Raw genomic sequence first — 26,110 nt, 5'->3', positions numbered from 1 at the left:
TGAAGGAGAGGTAAAAACTTTCTTAGACAAAGAAAAATGGAGGGGATTTATTGCCCATAGACCAGTCTTGCAAGAAATGTTTAAAGAAATTCTTCAGAAGGAAGGGAAAGGTATAGGTCAGAAACACAGATCTACATAAACAAAAGAACTTCGAGAAGGAATACATGAAGATAAAAGAAAATCTTTTATATTTCTTATTCTTAGTTGATCTCTTAAGCGACAGTTTGTTTAAAATAGTGACAATGCAGTCAGCTATTAAAGCTTATGGCTAAATGAAATGAGTAGCAGCAATATTATAAGCGATAGGAAGGAAGAATTGGGGATACTCTGTTTTAAGGTATTTCTTGTTTATTTTTATTTGAAAGTCAACTTGGAATAGTTGTAAATGTATATTGTGTACTCTAGAATAATTACTAAAAATTTTTAAAAACAAGTATAACTGATATGTTAAGATAGGAGAGAAAATGGAATTAAAAACTGCTCAACTAAAACCAGAGATGGTAGAAATAGAGTAGAAGATGAAAAGGAGAAAAATACGAGGGCAATGAATAGAAAACTGTTACAAATATAGCTGATATTAATCCAATTATATCAAGAATCACTTTAAATGTAATGGTCTAAATATACCAATTAAAAGGCAGATTATCAGAGTGGATGAAAAAACAAGATCCAACTACATGTTGTCTAAAGAACCCCAGTTTAAGTATAAAGACTCAGAGAGATGAAAAGTAAAGGTGGGGAGAAAGATACACCATGATAACACTAATTAATAGAAAGCTGGAGTAGCCACATTAGTGTCAAACAAAGCAGACTTTAGAGTAAGGAGGATTTTTAGGGATAAAGTGAGACTTTACATAATGATAAAGGGATCAATTCTCCAAAAAGATTTAATAACCCTCATGTGTATAAACCTAACAACAGTGTGTCAAAATATGTGAGGTAAAAACTGATAGAACTGCAAGGAGAAATATTTGGATCCACTATTATAGTTGGAGACTTCAACATTCCTCTATAAGTAATTGATGGATCTGGCAGGCAGAAAATGAGCAAAGATCTAGTTGAACTAAACACCACCATTAATCAACTAGATCTGATTGACATTTATAGAATACTTTGTCTAACAGTAGCAGAATACATATTCTTAGAAAGCTCGCATGGAACATTCATAAAGATAGACCACATTCTAGGCCATAAAACACGCCTTAGAAATTTAAAAATGAGGAAATCATACAAAGTATGGTCTCAGGTTACAACAAAATTAAACTAGAAATAAAAGAAAGATAGCTGGAAAATCCCAAAATATTTGGATATTAAATGGCATACTGATTAACACATGAGTCCAAGAATAAGTTGGATTTCATTAGAAAAAAATTCTGCTCTGTGAAAGGTACTTTTAAGGGAATGAAAAAATAAGCCACAGATTGGGAGAAAATATTTGCAAAACATATAACTGATAAAAGACTTGTATGCGAAAGATACAAATAACAAAACAATAAGAAAACAAATAATCCAATTAGAATATGGTAAAAAGACCTGGACAGACAATTCACCAAAGTGGATGTTCAGATAGTTCACCAAAGTGGATGTTCAGATAACATATAAAAAGGTGTGCAACATCATATGTCATGAGGAAATTGCAAATTTAAACAACAAATATATACAACTACACATCTATTAAAATGACAAAATCGAAAATCCGGACAATAGCAAATGCTGGTAAGGATGTAGAGTAGCACGAACTCTTCTTCATCAGGAATGCAGAATGGTGCGGCCCCTGTGGAAGACAGTTTGTCAGTTTCTTACAAAATGAAACATCGTCTTACCATACAATCTAGCAATAGTGCTCCTAGGTATATATCCAACTGATTTCAAAACTTATGTCCACAAAAAAACCCTGTAGATTAATGCTTGCAGTAGCTTTATTAATAATTGCCCAAAATTGGAAGCAATCAAGATGCCCTTCCATAGTTGAATGAATAAATATACTGTAGTACATCAAACAATGTAATATTATTCAGAGATAAAAAGAAATGAGCTATTAAGCTATTTAAAGACATTGAGGAACCTAAATGCATATCACTCAGTGACAGAGGCCAATCTGAAAAGACTACATACTGTCTGATTCCAACTCTGCGACATTCTGGAAAAGGTAGCGCTGCCGGGGAGGAGCAGGGGAGAGATGAATAAGCAGAACACAGAGGATTTTGAAGACAGTGAAACTATTCTGTATGATACTGTGGATATATGACGTTATGAATTTGACAAAACTTGTACAATGTTCAACATTATGTGAATCATTATGTAAAGTACAGAATTTAGTTAATAAAAGTATCAATATTTGTTCAATAGTACCACACTAATGCAAGATGTTGATAACGGGTGACTCTGGATGAGGCAGTGTACTAAAACTCTGTATACTTTCTGTTCAACTTCCCATAAATCTAAACTGTTCTGAATATTAAAGTCTATCGATTCAAACATAATTGTCTCCTCTCTTCCTTTTTAATATTGTTCTTTTATCTTTTCTACATAAGTGTCATAGAATTAAAAGCGGTAGACATATCAGTGCAGGGTGGAGGTGTTAGAAGTGGTTCTGTAGTTAATTCAGGGCCAGCTGTATCTTGTGGGATTCAGTTTTATCATCTATGAAACGGAAGTGGTGAATTTTTTTTAAATAACTGCTGTGCATTTCTGCCATTAAAAGAAAACAGAATGAAGTCCTGATGCATGCTATAACATGGGTGAGCTCGCTAAGTGAAAAGTGAAACATGCTAAGTGAAAGAAATAGATACAAAAGGCCACATATTATACCATTCGATTTATGCGAACTATCCAGAGTAGGCAAACCCTTAGAGACAGAAAGCAGATTAGTGGTTGAGGGCAGGGTGGGGAGGGGAATAGGGACAGAGAAAGAAAGAGTGACTAATTAATAGATGTGGGATTTCCTTTTGGGGTATTGAAAATGTCCTGGAACTATATAGCAATGATAGTCGCACAATGTTGCAAATGCATTTAACACTGTTTTATACCTTAAGATGGCTAAAATGACAAATTTTGTATTATGTGTATTTTGTCACCATGAAAAAACAAAAAGGGGAATACAAAAAAAAGTTACTGAGTGAAATTTTTCCAGAAGCAGTGGTTCAAAACAAAGCCTGATGTTATATATTGGAATAATTCATAAAATTCTAGTATTCCAGGCAAGATTGTTGAAAAAGATCCACACTGATATATGCCTTGTAAAACCTCTAAAAATACACTGATAAAGAAAATTCCTAACAGTGACTGAATGGAAAAAAATATTTTCTGTAAAGTAGCAAGGATCAGGCTGAAGTAAATATCTTGCTAAACAAAATTTAGAAAAAAAAATTTGAGGGAGTAATATTTACAAGGTTTAGATAGAGAAAACAAAATGAAGTGGGGAAATGGAAATTTTACACAAAGCCAAGTTTTCTTACATTGTTTACTTGTTACCGCGTGTATATATTACTATAATAAAAATATTAATGGCCATTAAATGACTGTATTTACTGGCTTTCTTTTTTGAGAGATGATAATTGCCTCTGTAGCAGTCATGATTTCTCAGCAAGTCTTTCTTTATATTATTTTCCACTTACGATATAGCAGTTTTCCATTCTGAAGTGTTCTTAAGAATCTTTATAGTCAACACAATTTTATTTATATAAAAATGGGTAGAGATGAGAAAATGGAAAAAAAATCAAAATGTTAAATGTGGTCACATTTGGGTAGTTTACAGTTTTCCATGATGAGTGCATATTAACGTTAAAATTAGAAATAAAACAACAGTATTTTTAAATTTAAGTAGACACAATTTTGTATACTCCTCCCCCTGCGCTCACATAGCACAGCCACACTTGAAGGATAAACACCAGAATGTTAATGGTAGAAATCCCTGCAGCCTGAATTAATTAATTCCGTTAGACAAACTTCAGTGAACTTCCTATTGATGAGCCAGATTTAAGAAGTGGGTGATATTTGTCTGGGAAGTCAAATGTTCAGGACCTTACTGCTCTTCTCTTCGCAGAGAGGACGTGGAACTGTCTTTTGCTGGCGCAGCAGGCATTCGCATTGGCTACTGTCCCCAGCAGGATGCCCTGGACGAGCTCCTGACTGGTTGGGAACACCTCCATTATTACTGCAGCCTACGCGGGATTCCAAAGTCATGCATCTCTGAGGTAAGACCCCCTGGGGTTTTCCAGAAAAGAGACCCACTGAGGAATGCTTGACCAACTCCTGCGGTCCCAGCTCAGCTCTGTCACCACATGAGGAGAAGGACCCACAGTAATAGATAGACATACCTGAAAGATATTTCCAATGTTATTATCCTGAAGGAAACACAATAAAACATGTTTGTGTTCTATTTGTACGACATGTTTGAAATAGATCTGTGCGAGGAAGTCATGTGGTAGGAGGGAAAGCATAGCATCATTTGCAGCTTTGTTTCTCCTCACTTTGTCTCCTCTCCAAGTGCTGCTCACATTTACCAGGTTGGTCCTTTGTATTCAGGAACAAACATCATAGACTTTGTATCCCCAGGACCTGCAGGGAAGGATTCAAACTATGGGTGGAATTTGGTTGCTTTTTATCGGAAAGGATGACTTCCTGGTGAGTGGTTGGACAGCTGCCTGCCTGGGCTCCTTCCTGGGTGGGCTTAGGAGGATAGAAAAGTGGCGGAAGCTGCAGACCACCCTGGTGCCTTCCACTCCCATCACTGTCTGTGAGAGGACGGAGAGGTGGATGCAAGAGGCAGCTGCCATTCTCCCTGTTGCGACAGCCTTGACCGACAGCTCAGAGGACATTCCACATGGAAAGCCATTGGAATGGCGGGTGCTTAAGGCACAATTTTACCTTTTCTGCACTTCATTGAAGAGAGTCTGGGGTGCTTCTTGCATTTCTGGATTCTGAAATAGGAGCTTATGTGATGTATTTTCAATGAGATTCTGCAGGAGATGGAGCATCCTAGGATTCACAGGAGACAAAACCAACAGCCATTGCCTTCCCTAGAACACGAAAATTCATTCTCTGTTGTCATGTAATGCTTCAGCCCTCATTTCTTATTTATGCTCTGTAACTTTAAGTGAAACTAGAACAGAATCTCTGCACATCCTTGGAGGGATCTCAGTCCTTTCACCGCTCACCCACCTCCCGTCTTAATAAAGCAAAGATAACAGGAGCACTGCTTATTGCAGTTAAACAGCTATTGAAATCCAGGACTAATCGCTGGCTCAGTCTTTAATAGGTGTTTATCTCTGTCAGCTCCCCCTCGTTAGTTTTTGATTAAAGAGGCAGATGCTTGGCAAACAGCATAAGCTGGCCCCTTTCTTGGCCCTGGGGGAAATGTGCCCTTTGAAAAAGTTCTTGTTAATATAGGAAGGCTTGATGCTTCCTGTCATCCAGGGCAATTGCCTTCTGACTCTCAGCTGTCTTGAAGACTCTTTTCCCTGAGCTCCTCCACTAAGAAAAGTTATTTTAATGGTTGCCAATTAGGAACTGGCTTCATTGCATTCATGAAGCTGCAACTGATTTTGCAGATAGGATTGCTACTTGCTCAGAGGTTTCTAAGATGTCAGCACACTTTCCCATGTGTTCTCAGAGGGGTGAGCCCTCTTTACAGCAAATTTCCCTTTGCTGTAAGTGTTAGAAATGTTTGAAATATAAACCAGGCGTGTCTATTCTAACATGCTTATCGCAAGGTGACCAGAAGGGATTATTATAAAATAACAGAAAGCAATGGTTTTCGCTATTTCAGTATTTGTTCTCAGTCAGGCACTGTTCTAAGTATTTGACAGCAACCATATGAGGTAAATAAAATGCTTATTCCCTATTTAGAAATGGGGAAGCTGAGACACAGGAAGAATAGTAAACCCACCCGAGTCACAAGGCTAGAATGTGGTGGGGTTTTGTTTGAAATCAGATGAACTAACTCCAGTTAAGATGTTCTTGCTGAGGACACTCTCCTGAGGCTTAGAATATTCAGGTTTCTCGCTGTGTAAGATGAGATTTCTAGTGCCATGAACAGCTCAGTCTTATTTCCTATGCCCCTTTGGTGACTGAAGAAATGGAAACTGTGTGGGGTTATGAGGAGGCTCCTCTGACAAGGAGCTCCTCTTGTCCACCCTCCTTAGGACTGGAGTTGGGCCCTGGGTGTGCGCCTCACCTCCCACCCTTCAGAAGTCATAGATGTGGTAGGGATTTTTTTCTGGAGAATCTGCTGCTCATACCAGTTCTCTTCTCTAGGCTGCCATCTGTTTTCATTGTGACATAGGCAGCCACAGTTGTCTCCTCTATGATTCTAGAAGGAGATCCGCTTGTGCTTGAGGGGCAGGTCCTTCCCAACAGCCTCACAGCCCCCTGCCTCCCTCCCCGCTCAGCACCCTGCCCTGCACTATGCCCCATCTGCACTCCAGGGTCCCAGCCAGCCAGTCGTTTCTATGTGTAGGCACGTTGCTCCCCCTCCAAACCTTCCAAAAGGCCAAAGAAGTGAGAAAAAGATGCCTTTCTTCAGTTGGCTTGAATTTAGGTTCGGCAGGTTAATGCAATGATTTTCAATTTTTCTGCATTATCCACACAACATAGTATTGTACAATGACTGTATTTGAGCCTGAATTCAACTAACTTGGCCAAAAAATCATATCAAGTTATAGTAAAACTTTTCCGGAGACAGGGGTGACATGTTCTGGGATGTTAGAGAAATGTGTAAGATAGGTTAAGGGTTAGCACCATCCCCAAACCAGCAAACCCCACTGCCAATGAGTGTGAGCCTAGGATTTCTGTGTTTCAGTTCTCCCCAGCATAGAAGATGTAGGGCCCTTATCCATCTTATTGTTTTGAAGACTTGCAAATAACTACAAGGGAGATCCCTACCATGTCTTATTTCTTCTGATCTTCCCTACAGACATGATTTTTATCCTAAGTTTTCATCTGTTCACAGTCAGTTTTTCTGGAAGGAGCTAGAAGTTACGACAAGAAAGAATTTCCAGGAGGAAATAGATGGAGGGTCAGAAGAAAGACATTTCTGCCTTATATCCTTGGCTCCTTTTTCCTACTAACTCTTCAGTTTCATCTTTAATCTTACATAAAATGTTGACGTGGCCGTCATGTGTATTAGTGAGAGAACTTTGGCTTTGGAACCAAGTGGATGTGTATGTGAATCTCTAGGCAATTTGTTTTGGTTCATGATATTTACAAAAGTCCTCCAATGTGTTGAATATGATGAGGCACTGGGCGTATAAACATGAATGAATCCCAAACTCTTACCTTAAGTGCAGTACAAGTTTTAGAACTTTATGGGAGAAAAATACGTAATAGCAGAGAGAGATTTCATTAACTTGTGACATTTGGGGTTTAGACAGTATTTTGCCAACGGCAATTGCTAAGGCATTAGGTTTGCCATTATTTTGACAAGAGGCCTGAGTGTAGGAAAGACGGCAACAAAATACTTATTTGACCATTTTCAGTTGTTTTCTGAAAACATGACATTCAGAAAGCATTAGACCAAACCAAAACGTTTGTTCCTGTATATTCTGGACTCTTTCCTATGGTCCAATGGAGGATTTGCAGGCTGCAACATTTAGCCTTTTGTGAAACTGGGAAAACATGACATATGATTCCTCTTTCAAAAAAAACAAGCAATCATGGTTCAGCAAGTTTATGCAAAAGTTCTCTTATCCTTCTGAAGTGCCTTTCTACAGAATTGGTGCTTTTATTATTATTTTTATTTCATTTTTCTTTTTCTCGGCTTTTATTTACATATTGCTAGTCTTTGAATAAGGTGGATGGGTGTGAAATGAAAATTTCTTTCTGATACACACATGCTATATTTTCAACCTTTTATAGTAATTTTTATGGACCTAAAAATAACCCAAAATGTCATTTTCTCAAAGTGTCACTTTTGCTGGCCCCACAGCTGTTAGTGATTACCTTGCAGAAAGTGTGAACTTCCTAGCAGAGTCTGCCATTTTCGTGGGTTCCTCCTCTTCCAGGAATCCTCGTTTGCCCTCTCCCTTCATCTTTCTTGTGAACATTCACCAGTCACCAGTCGACTTATCTTATTCTTCTGAAAGACCCTCTCTGACAAGAACAATGGCCACAGTCTATCATCTGCCTAATTCTTGAAAGGCAGCCATTGTGTCTCTTTACCCATCCTCTAGCGCTGCCATTAGTACTTTTGTTTGTTTGCTTGTTTTGAATCAATTGTTTTGTTTGAACAATTGTTTATTTATTTTAATACGTTTTTGCTTACTTTATGTCCACTGAAATAATTGGACTAAATGGAGCCGTGGAAATGGGTGGTTTGTATAAACCAATCTGGGAAAAACAATGTTATTATTTTCAATAAGAACAAACTACCGACCCCTCAAGATGATGTTCTTTGGCAGATCCCAGGAGATTCAGGATTACCTTCATTACTCTTTTGGGCCTTAAAATCTGCATTTCCCTGCCTTATATTACTTGACAACTAGACCAGTCCTTGTAATTCTTAATTCTTTCTTTGTTATTTTGAGGCTGCACAAATAAAGCAACAGACCAGTTTATGATGAGGGTTTTTATTAGGAGGCATAAGTATTATCCTAATATTTTCAAAGCTTCTTAATATTTCATCATTGTAATTATCACTATTATTTTATCCCAACTTTTATGCATTTATCTGAAAAAGTATATACGTTATTTTAAACTATGTTTTATTGAGTTATTTAGTATGCACAATCATTAGTCCATCTCCATGATCCTACAGAGTCTTTCCTACTTCTCGTATATTTAAATTAAGATATGATCTGGACCAGTTTGATTATATGATGAAATCTAAAAACCAAATCTATATTATTACCTTTCTAGTCACAAGAGTTAAATAAAACTGTTTACAAAACTTTTAAATTATGCAGAGTTGGGAACAAAGAAGTCACCTAATCTTGGCCCCCAGAGGAACTAGCCCACACAGTAGACAGAACAGGAAACAGATAAAATATAGCATGGTGCAAATTACAGAGAGGCGTGCTGAGTGGAAGTGTGTATAGACACAGATCATACACTGAAGGGGACAGTTATTTCTGCAGAAGAGAGATAAAGAAATGAGCTGTGCCTCTGAGGATGCATGAAAAAATGGCGCGTTGAAAGGTGGAGGAGGAAAAAGAAGGTGTGAACATGCCCCGGGTACTTGGGGAGAGTCAGAATGTCCCTGGGGCCGAGGGCGTTGTGTTTGGTGCCGTGCAGTCATCATCCTCATGACTTGGTAAAACCGTTCCCAACAGCCACACATAAGAAACACTTTCCTCTTCTTTCCCCACCCCCGGTTGTTTTATAAACCAAACACTGAGTGTGCAGTCTCTAGTGGCTTCTCACTGGAAAGGGGATCCCTCTTTCCTGTGTGAATACGGAAACTCCCTCCTGAATTCTCTGCTCCCTTGAAGTTCTCTCTCTCACTCTCTCTCTCTCTCTCTCTCTCTCTCTCTCTCTCTCTCTCTCTCTCTGTGCAAGGGTTTTTGTTCCTGTTCTGTTCCTCCTCAGTCCTCATCCTGACTCACCTGTCCCTGCTCACCTCAGTGTGGGTATTCCTCTGGGCCCACGCTTGACTCTATTGGTGGCCCATGCTGCTCTTCTGAGCTCCAGACCCAAGTATTCTGGCCAGCACTTGGATGACACACAGGCACAGAAAACCCAGCTTCGTCCAGGCGGAGCCCCCATCTGTGCATTCTCAATTGTCCCTGTGTTGTGAAGTGAAGGGAGGTATGTCAGGAGCCACCCTGGACTGCATGTGTGAGGTGGGAGCACAGGCCATGGAAGGAAGAGCCAGGTGTCTGGGGGGCCTCTTGGTGAATGGGGGTGCGTTCATGGAGAACTCCTCTCTTCCAGGTTGCTGGGGACCTGGTGAGGCGCTTACACCTGGAAGCCCATGTGGACAAACTCGTGGCCACATACAGTGGGGGGACCAAGCGGAAGCTCTCTACAGCCCTGGCCCTGCTGGGGAAGCCTGACCTGCTTTTACTGGTGAGTTACAGAGATCTCAGTGATGTGCTGTTGTCTTCAAATAGAATGCTTTAACCCATCAGAGTTCCTCTGGGGAGGAAATTCAAAATTTGCAGCGTTAGTTCTCTGAACTAACTTCTTGTGCCCTAAGTCAACATTTCCAAACAGAATTTAAAATACCAATGAAATTCTACAGAAATAAAATTTTATCTTTTGATAGTCACTTTTATTTATCAAACTGAAGATTCGATAAAATTTTAGCATTAAAGGAATATCAGAATTCACCTGTAATCTGAAAACCAATATATTCTTCCATTAGCATGTTGCTTTTAAGTCTTTTTCTACCTGCAGATATATGATTGTCATAGCTGTGGTGACACTGTCCGCAGTGAATCTTGAGGGTGGGTGTTGGGGTGCAGGATGGATATAATGGAGAGGGGAGGGTGTTCAGCAAGAGAGTGGAGCACATTCAATGGCCTTGAGACCAAGCCATCTGCAGTCTACCTGGGAACTACAGTTAATTCCGTTTGTCTGGATGAAAGCATTAATTGGAGGAGTTGATTGTCAATAGAGCCAATATATTGACAATAGAGCCAATCGTCTTGCATATCGAAAATAGCTAAAAGTAATATCATTCAAACAATAAATAAAAGTCGCTGTTTGCCTGCCATAGACTGGATTCTAATCACTGGAGTGCATCCAGGCCTTCACACTTGTGGAGACTCTGAGGGGCATCGAAGAGTGTGGGAATCAGAATAAATTTTTTCTTCTTTTTTCTGTTCTTGTTCGTTAAATGAAAACAGAATTTCAGCAGGGGAGATAGAGGGGATTCAGAAGACCTGCACTGGAAGATGGCCCCATCATTTACTGGTTGTCTTCTGGAACCTGAGTTGAATTTCCCTTTTACTTGATCTGTTTGCTTTTTGGCAAGTTCCAAAATCAAGGACTATTGCACAATTCCATATTCTGAAATCTTATAACAAAAGCAAACACGTGCTTAATTCTGCAGTTTGTAAATGACTTTTTCCTTACATGAGGAGACGGGGTTGTGTTAAAGAGTTCACAAGATATAACTGTTTGTTACCTTCAGCAGAATTTCCCTGTGCTAGGCCTCGCCTGGCGCATCTCCTAAGTTGGGATGTGGTCCTCTGCCCTGGAGCATGTCCCTGGCCCACCACAGACCCTCTCTCCTTCTTTGATGCATCCTTGCCCTTGACTTTTTGGTTGCTCAGGACTCGGGCATAACACTCAAGGCGGGGACTCAAGTCAACTACCAGGGTTCAGATTCCACTTCTGTGACTTCCCATGTGCAGCCTTGCATGTTCTATGCATGTTTCCTCTTTGCCTGAAAATGCTCCTGATTATAGTGTCTGTCTGTTGGAGCTGTTGAAAGCAGTCCATGAAATAATCCACATTAAGTATGTGGCCTCTAATAAGCTTTAGTGGCTGTGATGATGGTGAGTGTTCAGAGCATCTGGTTAAAGACATTCGTTGGGGATCTTTAGAGTTCTTTCCTGAGGGAAGACTAGTGGCTCTCACACAAGACATCAACATGGGGATCAGGAAAACTTAGAATTATGCATCCAGCTCTCTCATCGAACAGTGCATGATCACACCTTCTGCTTATTTATTTTTATCCCTGTACACATACACCACTTGATTTGCGGGAAACACCAGGTGTTTTCTATTCAGTGTCATTTTTTATCCATTTCCCTTCTGTTTCTTTCTTTAGGGAAGTAGATGACCCTAAGCTTTTAAGAAAAATGTGTTTAGTTCTCCCTGACTATGAAAAGCACAGAGATGCATCATACAGTCTAGAAACATTTCTCTCAGAAGTGGCTTAAATAAGAGGTGCTTAAGTGTTTATTGAAGGAGAAAGCTTCAGGTTCCAAGAAAGTTCACTTTGCTTGATGTTGCCACATAAATGCGGCCTTTTTCTGCTCTCACATGTCTTCCTAGGGTATATCATTTTGAAATTTTATAGAGACTGAGGATGCATTTTGAAAATGTCGGCCTGCTTAACCGGATCACCAAGGGGAGCTCAGCTGATATGAAGATGTACCCCGACTTTGCTGAGCGCAGTGTATGGTAGCTGCAGAGAGGTGCCTGCCAGAGCCAGAGCAGAGACTTCCTCTTGGCTGGGGCCTGGCCTCATATGGCAATACATACATTCCAATGTGTGTTCTCCTGATGCCCATCACTGTGTGTTTCTTTCATTCAGGACGAGCCCAGCTCTGGGATGGATCCCTGCTCTAAGCGGTACCTGTGGAAAACAATAATGAAGGAGGTTCGGGAAGGTTGTGCTGTAGTGCTGACCTCCCACAGGTGAGCTACGCCCCTCTCATGGCCATCCCCGGAGCCTCCAGGTCCAGGGATGGTGCCACCCACATTGTCCTTCATCTCTGCAGCCAGACTATCATGGTGATGTAATTGGTCATCCTCATTACACCAAAGCAGAGAGAGATTATGTGAGGTAACCAAAGCCACACAGACAGGAGATGGCAGAGCTCGAATCCAAACCTGGTGGTCTGTCACAGACCACACCCTTGCCTCTCCATTGTTACTGGAGAGCTATATCCCTCCTCACGTCTTCCTGAAGCCATATTTCAGCTCCTTTCCATCCAAGGCGTGTTATGCTACCAGGAGAGTTAGCTGAAATGAAAACTTTAACAGGTTTCTGAATTTGGTCTCATATTTTCTTCCTCACAGAAGTAATCTTGTAATTAGATTTCAAAATCGTTGGCCTGTTTTTAACTTTATGCTATGCCATTCTAGGCCACACAGCAATATGAATCTTAGATTTCATCCAACCCACACATAGAGAGTGAACAATGTGATTTGACTAATACAAATTCTGAGATATAATGGAGATCAGGCTTTAAAGTTTAGACTTGTCTTTTTCCTCCATGTAAGTAAAATATGCTGTGAGTTAAATTCACGAACTGTGAAGCATCTGAGGTTCTACCTTACTTGCAAGCTAACAAATGTGACTTGGAATGCTTGTTTCATGGGTGCTGACAGAAGACAGGAGACTCCTGGCTCAGAGATGGAAGATTTTATTATTCACAGCAAGAGCTGTAGCCAGGTGTCAGCAAGGTTGCATTGGTTCCCTGAGCCCCAGTTCCTGCAGGGGTGATGCAGGCAGGCACAGATGGATACACAGGAGAGGAACACCAAACCTGAGGTTCCACCTCTTTATAGCAACTGACAAGCAAGCCAGCTCTGTGTTTGGGGGGATTTGTCACCTCATCCTTCAGGGGTGCTCACGGCAAACACAACTTTGAGAAACAGCCCCGGTAAAGAACAGCCAGGCTCTTGCAGTCTGGGCATTCCTAGGGAGACATATAAGAGCCCATGGGACCCCTGGAGGAGCGTCTTCCAGTGGTGATTAAATTATTGAGCCTGCGCTAGATTGAGTTGCCCACTCCTTGTTGCTAGGCGTTAAATGACAAAGCTGGCCTATCATTTGAAATGGGAGATATCTGAAGGATTTCAGGAGGCTTTCCTGATGACTACAGCATTATCAGTGTATGTATAAATATTATTGGGTGCTGTGAATACACAATCTTGTCACACATAAATCTTAGAGCCAGTTCCTATAAGTGTTGGTGGGCACCCTGAAGGTCCACGCAAAGCCAGCCTGTAAGGAAGGAGTGATATTATTCACACACATTGCTTCATGCCAAAGTGGACTTTTCTTGGTCATCTTTGCTCTCTATACTCTTTTTTTGAACTCTTATTCACTGATGCATTGCCTGTAGCCCAACATTCCTGAATTTTCACTGCCAAATTAAAGACTTCCATTTTTTAAAACAGTTATTTTGGGGTATAATTTACACACCATATAACTAACTCACTTCAAGTGTACCCTTCTATGATTTTTTTTAGTAAAATTGTAGACCTGTGCAACTGTCACCCTAATCCAGTGTAGGACATTTCTATCACCTTCAAAATTTCCTCATACCTATTTTAAATTAATCCTTATTCAAAACCCCAGACTTTGTCTATGTAAACTTGCCTTTTCTGGATATTTCATATGAATGATATCATGTAATATGTAGTCTTTTATATCTGACTTCTTTCATTTATATTGCTTTTGAGGTTCATCCATGTTGTAGCATATATATTAGTGTGCTTGTTTTCATTGTGGAACAATATTCTATTATGTAGCCAGACCACATTTTGTTTATCCATTTACCTGTTGATGGCCATTTGGGTTGTTTCCAGTGTGAGGCTGTTATATATAACGTGCTATGAATAGTCATATAAATGTCTTTGTATGGATAGATGATTTTATTTCTCTTGGCTAGATTCTTAAGGGTCAAATTGCTGGTTGTATGGTAAGTTTGTGTTCAACACTTTAAGAAACTTCAGAATTGTTTCCTGAAGTGGCTTTATCATTTTTTTATTATTATTTTTATTGAGTTATTGATAGGTTACAATCTTGTGAAATTTCAATTGTACATTAATGTTTGTCAGTCATGTTGTAGGTGCACCACTTCACCCTTTGTGCCCACCCCCCACCCCACCTTTCCCCTGGTATCCACTAAACTGTTCTTGGTCCATAGTTTTAAATTCCTCATATGAGTGGAGTCATACACAGATTATCTTTCTCTCACTGGCTTATTTCACTTAACATAATTTTCTCAAGGTCTATCCATGTTATTGCAAATGGAATGATTTTGTTCTGTTTTGCAGCTGAGTAGTATTCCATTGTATATATGTACCACATCTTCTTTATCCATTCGTCTGTTGATGGGCACTTAGGTTGCTTCCACGTCTTGGCTATTGTAAACAGTGCTGCAATAAACATTGGGGTGCACAGGACTTTTGGGATTGCTGACTTCAGGCTCTTTGGATAAATACCCAGTAGTGGGATGGCTGGATCGTATGGTAGTTCTATTTTTAGTTTTTTGAGGAATCTCCATACTGTTTTCCATAGAGGCTGCACCAGTTTGCATTCCCACCAGCAGTGTATGAGGGTTCTTTTTTCTCCGCAACCTCTCCAACATTTGTTGCTATTAGTTTTAGATATTTTTGTCATTCTAATGGGTGTAAGGTGATATCTTAGTGTAGTTTTGATTTGCATTTCCCTGATGATCAGCGATGATGAGCATCTTTTCATGTGCCTATTGGCCATCAGTATATCTTCTTTGGAGAAATGTCTGTTCATGTCTCCAGCCCATTTTTTGATTGGGTTGTTTGATGTTTTGTGGTTGAGTTGTGAGAGTTCTTTATATATTAAGGATATTAAGCCTTTGTCAGATATATGACTTGCAAATATTTTTTCCCAGTTAGTGGGTTGTTTTTTTGTTTCAATCCTGTTTTCATTTGCCTTGAAGAAGCTCTTTAATCTGATGAGGTCCCATTTGTTTATTCTTTCTATTGTTTCCCTTCTCTGAGAAGGCATGGTGTCTGAAAAGATCCTTTTAATACTGATGTCAAAGAGTGTACTGCCTACGTTTTCTTCCAGAAGCCTTATGGTTTCAGGTCTCACCTTTAGGTCTTTGATCCATTTTGAGTTTATTTTGGTGAATGGTGAAAAAGAATGGTCAATTTTCATTCTTGTACATGAGGCTTTCCAGTTTTCCCAGCACCATTTGTTGAAAAGACTTTCTTTTCTCCATTGTATGCCCTCAGCTCCTTTGTCAAAGATAAGCTGTCCATAGATGTGTGGTTTTATTTCTGGGCTTTCAATTCTGTTCCATTGATCTGTGCACCTGTTTTTGTACCAGTACCATGCTGTTTTGATTACTGTAGCTTTGTAGTATGTTTTGAAGTCAGGGATTGTGATGCCTCCCGTTTTGTTCTTTTTTCTCAGGATTGCTTTAGAAATTCGGGGTCTTTTGTTGCCCCATATGAATTTTAGGATTCTTTGTTCTAATTCTGTAAAGAATGTCATTGGGATTCTGATTGATGGCGTTGAATCTGTAGATTGCTTTAGGTAGAATGGACATTTTAACTATGTTTATTCTTCCAATCCATGTACATGGAATGTCTTTCCATCTCCTTATGTCGTCATCCAATTCTCTCAGAAAGGCCTTGTGATTTTCATTATATAGGTCCTTCACTTCCTTAGTTAAATTTGCCCCAAGGTATTTTATTCTTTTTGTTGCGATTGTGAATGGTATTGTATTCTTGAGTTCTTTTTCTGTTGGTTCATTACTGGAATATAGAAATGCTACTGATTTATGCAAATTTATTTTATACCCTGCAACTTTGCTGTAGTTGTTGATTACTTCTAACAGTTTTCTAATGGATTCTTTGGGGTTTTCTATATATAAGATCATGTCGTCTGCAAACAGCGAGAGTTTCACTTCTTCCCTCCCTGTTTGGATTCCTTTTATTCCTTTTTCTTGCCTGGTTGCTCTGGCCAGGACCTCCAGTACTATGTTAAATAAGAGTGGTGATAGAGGGCATCCTTGTCTCATTCCTGTTTTCAGGGGGATGGGGTTCAGTTTTTGCCCATTGAGTATGATATTGGCTATGGGTTTGTCGTATATGGCCTTTATTATGTTGAGGTAGTTTCCTTCTATGCCCATTTTGTTCAGAGTTTTTATCATAAATGGCTGTTGGATCTTGTCAAATTCCTTCTCTGCATCTATTGAGATGATCATGTGGTTTTTATTCCTCAGTTTGTTGATGTGGTGTCTGAAGTGGCTTTATCATTTTAAATTCTCAGGAACACTGCTGAAGTTTCTAGTTTCTCCACACCCTTGTCAACACTGTCCGTTTTTATTATTGTAGCTCTCCTAGTGAAATGTGGTTTTAATTCACATTTTCCTAGTGAATATGTCATCTCTGTGTCTTCTCACCTATTTTATTTCTCGTAAGAAGTTAGCCATTAATAATTCCGATGCTCCCTTGTACATGATGAGTTACTTTTTCTTGCTTCTGTCAAGATTTCTCTGGCTTTCAACAGTAACTTTGGTGTGTCTAGATATATGTCTCTTTTTACTTATCCTACCTGGGGTTCATTGTGTATAATAGTGTGTAGATTAATGTTTTTGAATAAATGTGGGGAAATTTTGGCCATTATTTATTCAAATATTTTTTCTGGCTCTTTCTATCTCTCCTCTCCTTTTTCATTACACTGGTACTTTCAGTGTGTCTATGTTGAAACTTTTGATGGTGTCCCACACATCTGTGAATTTCCATCCATTTCTTTTCAATCTTATTTTTTCTGGTCTCAGATTGGATAATTACTGATGTATCTTCAAGTTGACTGACTCTTTGTTCTACCATCTCAATCTGCTGATGGCTCTGCAGTGAATTTTTCATTTCATTTATTATATAATTCAACTAAAAGATTTCCTTTTATTTAATCATTTCCATCTCCTTTCAGACTCTCTATTTGTTGAATATTATTGCCATACTGTTCTTTAATTCTTTAAACCTAGTTTCCTTTAGTTCTTTGAACGTATTTGTAGTAGTTTTATTGGAGATTTTTTTCTTCTAAATCTAGCATTTAGGGACACTTAGAAACAGATTCTGTTAACTGCTTTTTCCCCTGAATATGGTTCACACTTTCTTGGTTTGGTTTCTCTTTTTTTGCCTGTCTTATAATTTTTGTTGGAAACTGGACATTTTAGATAATAGGCTGCAGCATTTCTGAGTTCTGATTCCTCCACCTCCACAGTGGTTATTGTTGTTGCCAGTTTTTTTGTTTGTCCCTTTTGTGTGTCTGTTTGTTGGTGTCTCTTTGTCTGTGATAAATCTGTGAAAACTCCTTCCCCTCCAGCGAATAGCTCCTGTTGCCTCTGTTCAGTTTGTTTTTTAAATTTTATTTTCATTTTATTAAGCCTGGATTCCTAGGAGTCACCCCTATTTTGTTCAGGCTAATTGCCAGCCAGTGCCTGGGTGGAAGCTGTGCTCAACCACCTTAAACCAACAATATTTTTGTCCTCTGCCAATGGATCTGTGTGTGGATGGGGAAGAACATTCCAAGTTCAGGCCATGTTCTCCTTGGCACAGTTTGCTTTCTCCTGGGTTCTTCTGGTCTCTGAGATGTGCATGTAGATAGCCTCTGGGTTGACAGAGATTGTGTAGCTGGCTTGGGCCTCTCTGGCCCCTACTGCATGTACTTGCACCATCGCTGGGCTGTCTGTACGCCACAGTCAAACAATGTCAATCAGGGGGAACCCAACCTCAGGGCCAAAGCTGGAGCTGTTGGATATTCCTGTTTGTTTGACTCTGAGAGAGTCATATATACCGGCAATGTTGCTGGGTATGGGCATTGCTCAATGGTCCAAATTGATGCACCCCCTTCAACAGTGGCAAAGGAGCTGCTGATCCTCATGGTCTGCACTACCCTGTTAGTATCTGCATGTTGCTGAAGCTAGAATGCCACAGATTGCCACCCCTCTTTCCGAAAATTTAGCAGTTCGCCAACTCTAAGTGTTTCTCAGATTATTGTGTGCATTTGACCAATTTCCAGAATTCTAAAATGATTATTTTTATTCATTTTGTCCAGTTTTATAGTTGTTTTTAGGGGAAAGGTTTTGCCAGTTCTTCGCTTGGACATAGCCAGGAGTCTTGCCCTTGCCTCTTTTTGTCTTTGTCCTGTTTCTCTTCAGAAAATAAAAGTTTACATTGAAATGAATTAAATTTGACAAATCTTCTACTTTATATTATTATATTATATATTATACATTATAATATATATTATATTATTATATTATATATTAAAATCTTCTACTTTATTATATATATGTATATGTTCTGGCTTAAACTGATCCTTTTGCTCTGCCTGTTCCAGAAACTCTCTACATTCCTGTGTTCATTATGTTAGCACTTGTTAGGTCCTCTTGTTCATGTGTAGGTTCTAAGAGTGGATAAACTGGTGTCACACTAGAAATTCCTTTTAATTTTCATATAACACATAATTATTGCAGACAGTTCTCAGAAAGACCACATATCACTGTAATTTCTCTTTTATATCCTCCTATTCATTTGGTTTCACATTAATGATGTATCTTCATTTTCATAAATCTGTCCGTATTCATGCAACACAAAGATCTAAATGATTCACTATTAGTGATGACTAGGGCAGCCTGTGATTGATTCTGTGATTCTAAAACAGCAGCCTTCAGCTGAGAAGAAGTCTCCAAATTGCATGGTTCTCTCTCAACTTCAAGCTCATCTCTCCCTTCCTCTCCATATTTCTTACCCTAGAGGACTGTGGTGAAAGGATGGGGCAGGAAATTGAGGGTAAGAACACTATATCCCACTGTACTCATTGGGAGGAATTAAAATTAGTCCAACCAGGAAGGGCCATGATGGCTTGTTCCTCACCCCATCAAACACTGATCCATGAACTCCAACATAAGTCCTTAAATCTCTGCATCACCTGGCCATAGTTCTGTTCTTCTTAGCTAAACCACCCAAAGGAAATATGGTGTCCATATTTTGAGTAAATGGTCAGGGATTACTTTCATTTTTGCAGAGCTCCTGGCTTTGTATATTCTTCTTGGTGCTGAAGATCATCAGAGTCTTGCAGCCTCTGCCCTCTAGACTGAGATTTTTGTGATATCCCATGTTTGGAACATATTTGTTAGATAGCTAATAACAATTCAATTGGAACTACCAAGTCATTACTGTGAGGCCTAAATTAATATCAGTTATTATTTAGATCTGTACTCATGTGAACTATGTTTAAGGTTGTAATATAGAAGTGACTGCATATTCTACCAATTTAGTTAGAATACCTACTATGCACTCATAAAAATGATAATAAGATTGTTTTAAATGAAGATTAATTAAAGAAACATAGAGAAAGATATGTTTTCACAGAAAAATATATAAAGCACATTTGGGACATTTATAGCATGTGTTCCTTAGACTTCATGTTAAGCTTCTGTAACAAAGATCCCAAATTACAGTGGCTCAGAACAGATGTGTTCTTCTCTCCCACATTAACAATTCATATGGGTGGGCTGTGCTGGACCCCAAGGTCTTCCAAGGACTCAGGTCCTTTCCAACATGTCTCTAACTCAGTGTGAGTTTGTCCTCATCTTTGTGATTGAAGTTGACTCATTAGCACTGTGTCCCCATCCAAGCTAATGGAAAGTGGAAAGAACCAAACTCCAGGGCAAGTGACTTGCCTTATTTCAACATGACGGAGAAATTGTATTTCACCTCAACCTGATTTGTTGCGGGTCCATCTCTAGCTGCATGCAAGACTAACAAATCTAATTTTGGTCTGAACATACAATGACCCAACAAGCAGACTGCTTTGTGTCCATTCCACAATATTGAAATAACACCTACTTCCTATGGTTTGGATAATACAAAACAATAAAAGAAGGAAAGAAATTCCACCATTAATTTCGCTTTTCAGATATTGATAGTCATACTTTTTTGTGTGTTTTTCCTTCCTAGTTTTTTTTCTCATATATGTGCAATTTTCCTAACATGCATCATCATTTTACCATGACTATGTTATTACCTTTGCCCCATGCAATTAATTGACTTTGGAAAATCTCATTTTAGTGGATAACACATGGATGCACTCTCATTTATATGAGTATTATGTTATCCTACTGTGAAACCTGTTTCTTGGTTTTTACTATTATAAATAAGTTTTTATATATACTTCCATTTTCTATGTTCCCTAAGGTAAGTTCCTACAAAAGGAATTATTGCCAAGTTGGTTTTCAGAAAGTTATGCCAGTTTTCTACTCTCACCAGCAGTATATGAAATGACTTATTTAGAATTATTGACAGAATTTCTTTAACTTTTTGGGTATTTTTTTGATCTGAGAATTCATTGTTTTTACTTGCACTGGAGATGGAAAAAAATTATCTTTCTTTGCAACATGCAAAAGCACACGTGACAAATTCCCCTACAGCTAGAAAACAGTTTTAAGATCACTTATTTGGTGGTTAAGTTTATAATGTGTTGGGATGTTTATTACCCACGAACCATTCTTTGAATAGTCTGTGTATGTTATTTGTCTTACTTCCTCTATTGGATTTTCATTGTTTTGCTTTTACACTAACATATATGGCTTCTTTGTAGTAAGTATATCAACACTCTCCCACTGTTTGCTGCAATTTTTTTAATGTTAGTCTGCTGTGTTTTGACGCTTATTAGGAGTTTGTAGTTTTGCACTTTCAAGTATATCTAATGTTCCTTACATAGTTTCTTTCATCGCTGTTAAGCTTAGAAAGAATGTTCCCCTCCTCTGATCACTTATGATTTAACATATTAATGTCTCCTTCTGCACTGTCTTATCTCGTTCCAATGATCTGCCTTGTAATTCCTTAGCATATTGCCTCATTTTAAATATTTGAGCTGCACAAAGAATGTTAATATTTTCTGAGACAAGTATTCTCTCATTACTCATCTTGTTCAATGTTTTTCTACCTCTCATTCAATAATTTTAAAGATTTGCTTTATAATTATTTTCAATTTTTCTCATGGGGAGTGACAAACTTAAAAATTGATTGGCATTATGCTTTATCTTCATTATAATTTATATTATCTTTTCATGTAATTATAACAATGCAGTTATAAATTGCAAATCTTTATAACATATTTTATATAAAAATAAATTATATTACAAAGTTGTAAATTACAAATTACAATGTTATTTATTATAGTTTACTTTATATTAAATTATATACTATATTAAAATATAACATATTTATAGTCTATATAATTCATTTACTTATTACATTTCATATTTATACTTGTTATATTATTATTATATTTAAATTTACACTTACATATACTAATATTATTTTATATCACAATAATTTTATATTACAATAATTTCCATATTATAATTTCTCATTTTTTAACCATCCATTCTTTTCATTTTTTTAGCACATCTTTCAAGACTTCTCTTAGATCCGTTAGTAAATCTTGCTTCTTTTCATAAAACTTGAACATTTTTTGTGAAGGTCATTCTTATCTATTTTGCATTTTTGTACTATTACTAAAATGTTCTCTCCAGATAAATTTTATAACTGTTATTCTTGATATGTATATTGAAATGCTACTAATTCTTTTGTTAATTGTGTAATTGGCTACCTGTGTAAAATCTTACCCATTTTCAAAGTGCTTTTTTGGGTTTCATGAGGTTTCTGTGTAGAAAATGAGCTAATTTGCAGAGTGATCTTTTTGTCTACTTGTTGATTTTGCTGTTTGAGTCAAGCCTGGCATCTTTAGGACACGGCTCCTCATGGGTTTCTTGTCTTCCTCTCGCAGCATGGAGGAGTGTGAGGCTCTTTGCACGAGACTTGCTATAATGGTCAATGGCAGCTTCCGGTGCCTTGGTTCTCCTCAGCACATTAAAAATAGGTATGTCGCCTTCTCTTTTCATTTAACTGTTTGCTGTAGATCAATGGCATGATGCCATAAGTGGAAATGCTTTGGAAACAGCATGGTCCAGTTGCCTCATGACATAGGGAAGGAGACGAAGCCCTGAGTAGGTAAGGGGTGTGTGTGCAATATCATAGCTCATGAGTTGAGACACTGCAACTCCCACACAGAACCCAGCATTTTCTCGACAATGGTTTGCTGTCTTCTTCCCAGCAGGACACGTACTCCCACTGCAGGGACGTGGGAGGGTTGGGAATACGTTACAGGGTCAAGACGAAGAAAGGACCAAAAATGACCTTGTTAATGCAAAGTACCTTATAAAAAGGCTGTACCAATATATCTCTCATCCAGAGGGAATCAGGGTGCCTGGGTCACTGGACAAAATGCTATACTTTTAAAAAGATCTCCATTAATTAAGAGGGTAAAAGAGGGATTTGGGGCTGCTTTTCATGTTGACTAATGAAGTCTAAAGACTTTTCCTGAGCACATTAATCCCTTTGATGTCTTCCCGGTTAATTGTTGTTTCAGATCTTTCTTCCATTTACCTTATAGAATCTTAATGATTTTGCTATCAATTTCTATGAGCATTTTTATGTCCCCATGTAACTTTTTTCTAATTCAGTGTTGCCTAAGCTATTTGTAAAGTTTGTAATTTCCATTCAATTTGTTGTTTGATCTGTTATTTTTGATATAGATTAATTTATTAACATGTTGGTAAGTCTCTTTCCATTTTTATTTATTCAATATTTTTTAAAGTGAGAATTCACAAGCAGAGATTTATTAGACATATATATTAGGTTGAAATATTTTTACTTTATGCAGAAAATAACTATTGAACGCTTGGATTAAGATACCATATTGGGGAGTAAACATCAGTCCTGCAGGGCTTCAGAGTCGGGTCTGCGGGGGCAGTCACCTCACTGCCGCTTGCTGCTCAGGGTCGATCACTTGTCAGATAAACCTACTGGAAACTGTTCTCAATATGTACTCTGCTCACCTTTAATAAGTATCATCAAAACAAAAATAATACTTCACACTCCCTAACCTTTATGAATGCTTACATGAAGCTTTATAGCCCATGCCTGATTGTTGGATGATTTACGTCTGAGCCTTTCATGAGGTTTACTAACCGAGGCTGGAAGAACCAGCAGGACGAAGCACATAGCAAGAGTTAGCCTCTAACTGGTATGGTCCATGTGCTCAACACTCTCACCTACTTCTGAGTTTTAGTTCCAATAATGTGTAACAACGTGAGGATGGATTGTTGGTAAATAGGAACCATAGAATTATAGTGAGCCAGAAATGGCTTATAGGTTATTCGCTGAAAACTGAACTTAATACATTTAAAAAAATAATTTGTAAAGTTGGTATTTTCCTATAACAAATAAACTGACTGCATATGTTTCTATAATATTAAGATAAAGAATAAAAGATTCATCATGAAATGGAATCATGGGCATACAAACAGGCAGGAGTCATCAACATTGGTGCCCGTTTCCCTCCCTGTGATGTGGCAGCGTTGACATGAGAGAGAAAGGGCTCCTTCCTCCTCTCCATGCTCTTCTTTCAGTGAACACTCCCCGTGTGCCGATGGTCCGTAGGTACTCTTGTTTGAAGCACACGTGAGGCATACTCTTTGGCTTCAAACCTTGTTATCTCTAACTTAGAGATCTTGGTACCAGGACAGAAGGAGATTTCCTCCCAGGTGTCTGATGGCATCACCATATAACGTGACCTTGAGTGGTGACTCTAGAAGTTTCATTTGGACCCATTTCTTGGTGGGCCCTGAGTGCCGTGTGCTGGGCACTTGCTGGGCTCCTGCATGTGGGAACACTCGGCAGAGATGGAGGCCTGGTCTGGCTGCTCCTGCCAGCCCATCAGGCAACTGCTCTGCCTCAGTCTCCCCAACTGTAGGAGAGTATTGTGGGGACTAAATGAGTGTGAGAGTAGTTAGAAGAGAGCCTGGTTCCTGCCACAGTTGGTGTTTGCTGCCATTATTATTGCAAGAAATTTGAGTAAAAGTGGCTCTTTGTCCCAGTGTATCACTGGCACTTTTCAGGAGCAAGGAGGGCAAGGAGAAAGGCAGGTCAGTGAGGAGATTCTGCAATAGTTTTCATGAGAGATAATGAAAGTCAGACCTAAACCAGTGGAGGTAAGTTTTAATAAGCAGTGAATTTGAAGGATATTATGCTGAGATCACCAGGAAAGGCAGCACCTGAGGAGAGGTGTGCAATGGAGAATAAGAAGAGTCAAAAATGCTCTTGTGGTTTGGTACTGAGAAGATTTGAAAAGAGTGAGGAGAGAAGGAGGAACAGAGAGCAGGGGGTGAGGCAGCAATGTGGGGAGAGGGTCTGAGGAGATAACTCAGGAGAAAGCTAGGATTCGGAAGAGATGGTCCTGAGTTTGGGTTAAGACTTGAGTGTAAGGGTTTCCCTGAGGAGATGCAGGGGGCCGGCGGGCAGGGTCCAGGCTCGGCTTGGGAGATGGCTGCCTAAAGAGGGAAGCTGATGCCAGGAGCTGCAGAAACCCTACAGAGGGGAGACTCGGATAGTCAAGTGGAGGGTAGGGATGGGTCCTCAGGACAGTCTCCCCCTACAAGGGTCGGGTGCAACAAGAGCCCACAGAGAGATGGAGGAGAGCAAAAGCTAGTGGAGAGTGAGGATTTAGCCACGGTTTACCTTCTGAATCCCGGTGTTTATCTTGACCTTATTGGAAATTAGAAACCCACACAGATCAGTGTAATTCCAGCAAATTCCACTATGACAGTGGCCTAGAGTCTCATCAGGCACCAGAGCCCAAACCTGGGAAGACAGCTCGCTGTGCACGGCAGCCATCATCCAGGGTGTGTGGGGAGGGACATAAGGATGAGAAAAATCCAGAGCTGTGCAAAGATAAGGAGAAGGAGAGAGTGTGGGTGGGATGTAAGGAGAGAGAAATAAAAGGAAAAAAAGAGGTGGAAGGAGAGCACAGTGAAACTCTGCCTAGATCATGTCCTCTGTGTCCCCATCCTCTGGGACAGGCACAGCCCTGGAGAAATACTCAGGTGACAAACAGCACCTCCCTTGGACCTCAGACACATCACCCCTGAGTCTGGGGAGCAAGACCAGGTCCAGGTCCATCCCTCTGCCTTGATGTGTGGGTGGCACTGCCTCTCCTTACCACCCTCTCTGGTGGTTTCTGTCCGCTCCCCTACACATGGTGCCCAGACATTGCTGCCCTGAATCTATTCTCTCCTCCTGTGCTTTTGAATTCCTTTCCTGGGCCCTAAGCACAGTCCACACATCCTCCCACATCAAAGAAGCTTCCTCCAAAGGACTCCAAGCCCCGTTCCCCTGTGCCTATCAGAGCAATAATGATGTCCTGCTGCCCAGACTGCCTCCACCCTCACCCTGTTTTAAAATGTGTGTGTTAATAGAAAGTGTGAGGTATACTAAGACCAACAGATCATGATAGGATTGCCTTTGAAAAGTTCATCATTCAGTTCCTAAGGAGAGGGGGCACACCATGCCACAGAGAAGCCACATGGGGAAGCACCCCATGGGTCAGGATGCAGACGGAGCAAGGGGAAAATGTGGGCAAGAGCCTTTGTTGTGGTTTCTATGGAAGGAACAGTCAAGACAGGGTGAATAGACAGAACTGGCTAGTGTGAATAATGTCACCAGGCTCTGGAGGATGGGGCTTCCCTCATTGTCTGGTACCTGGCCCTGGGTGGTGGAGGCAGAGGGATAGTGCCAGGGTGTGAGAGCCTCATAGAGGAGGTGGTGGGGTGTGGGCTCTGGATTTACTGCTGTGTAATTG

The 26,110-nt window shown here is 39.5% G+C and overlaps 1 protein-coding gene across 1 annotated transcript in view; it reads left to right on the top strand.

Moving 5' to 3' along the window:
* The window catches only part of ABCA13 (ATP binding cassette subfamily A member 13), a 416,147-nt gene that overhangs the window by 360,977 nt on the left and 29,060 nt on the right, over nt 1-26,110 (top strand). The window contains exons 56-59 of the mRNA XM_014828402.3: nt 4,046-4,196; nt 9,871-10,005; nt 12,206-12,309; nt 22,199-22,291. Coding sequence (XP_014683888.3) covers nt 4,046-4,196; nt 9,871-10,005; nt 12,206-12,309; nt 22,199-22,291 — 483 coding nt within the window. The remainder of the gene's footprint in view (nt 1-4,045; nt 4,197-9,870; nt 10,006-12,205; nt 12,310-22,198; nt 22,292-26,110) is intronic.

The sequence above is a fragment of the Equus asinus genome, chromosome 1 (assembly GCF_041296235.1).
Source record: "Equus asinus isolate D_3611 breed Donkey chromosome 1, EquAss-T2T_v2, whole genome shotgun sequence".
Classification (NCBI taxonomy): domain Eukaryota; kingdom Metazoa; phylum Chordata; class Mammalia; order Perissodactyla; family Equidae; genus Equus; species Equus asinus.
Note: the sequence above shows the minus strand (reverse complement) of the source record. Positions and strands in the feature narration are given on the sequence as shown.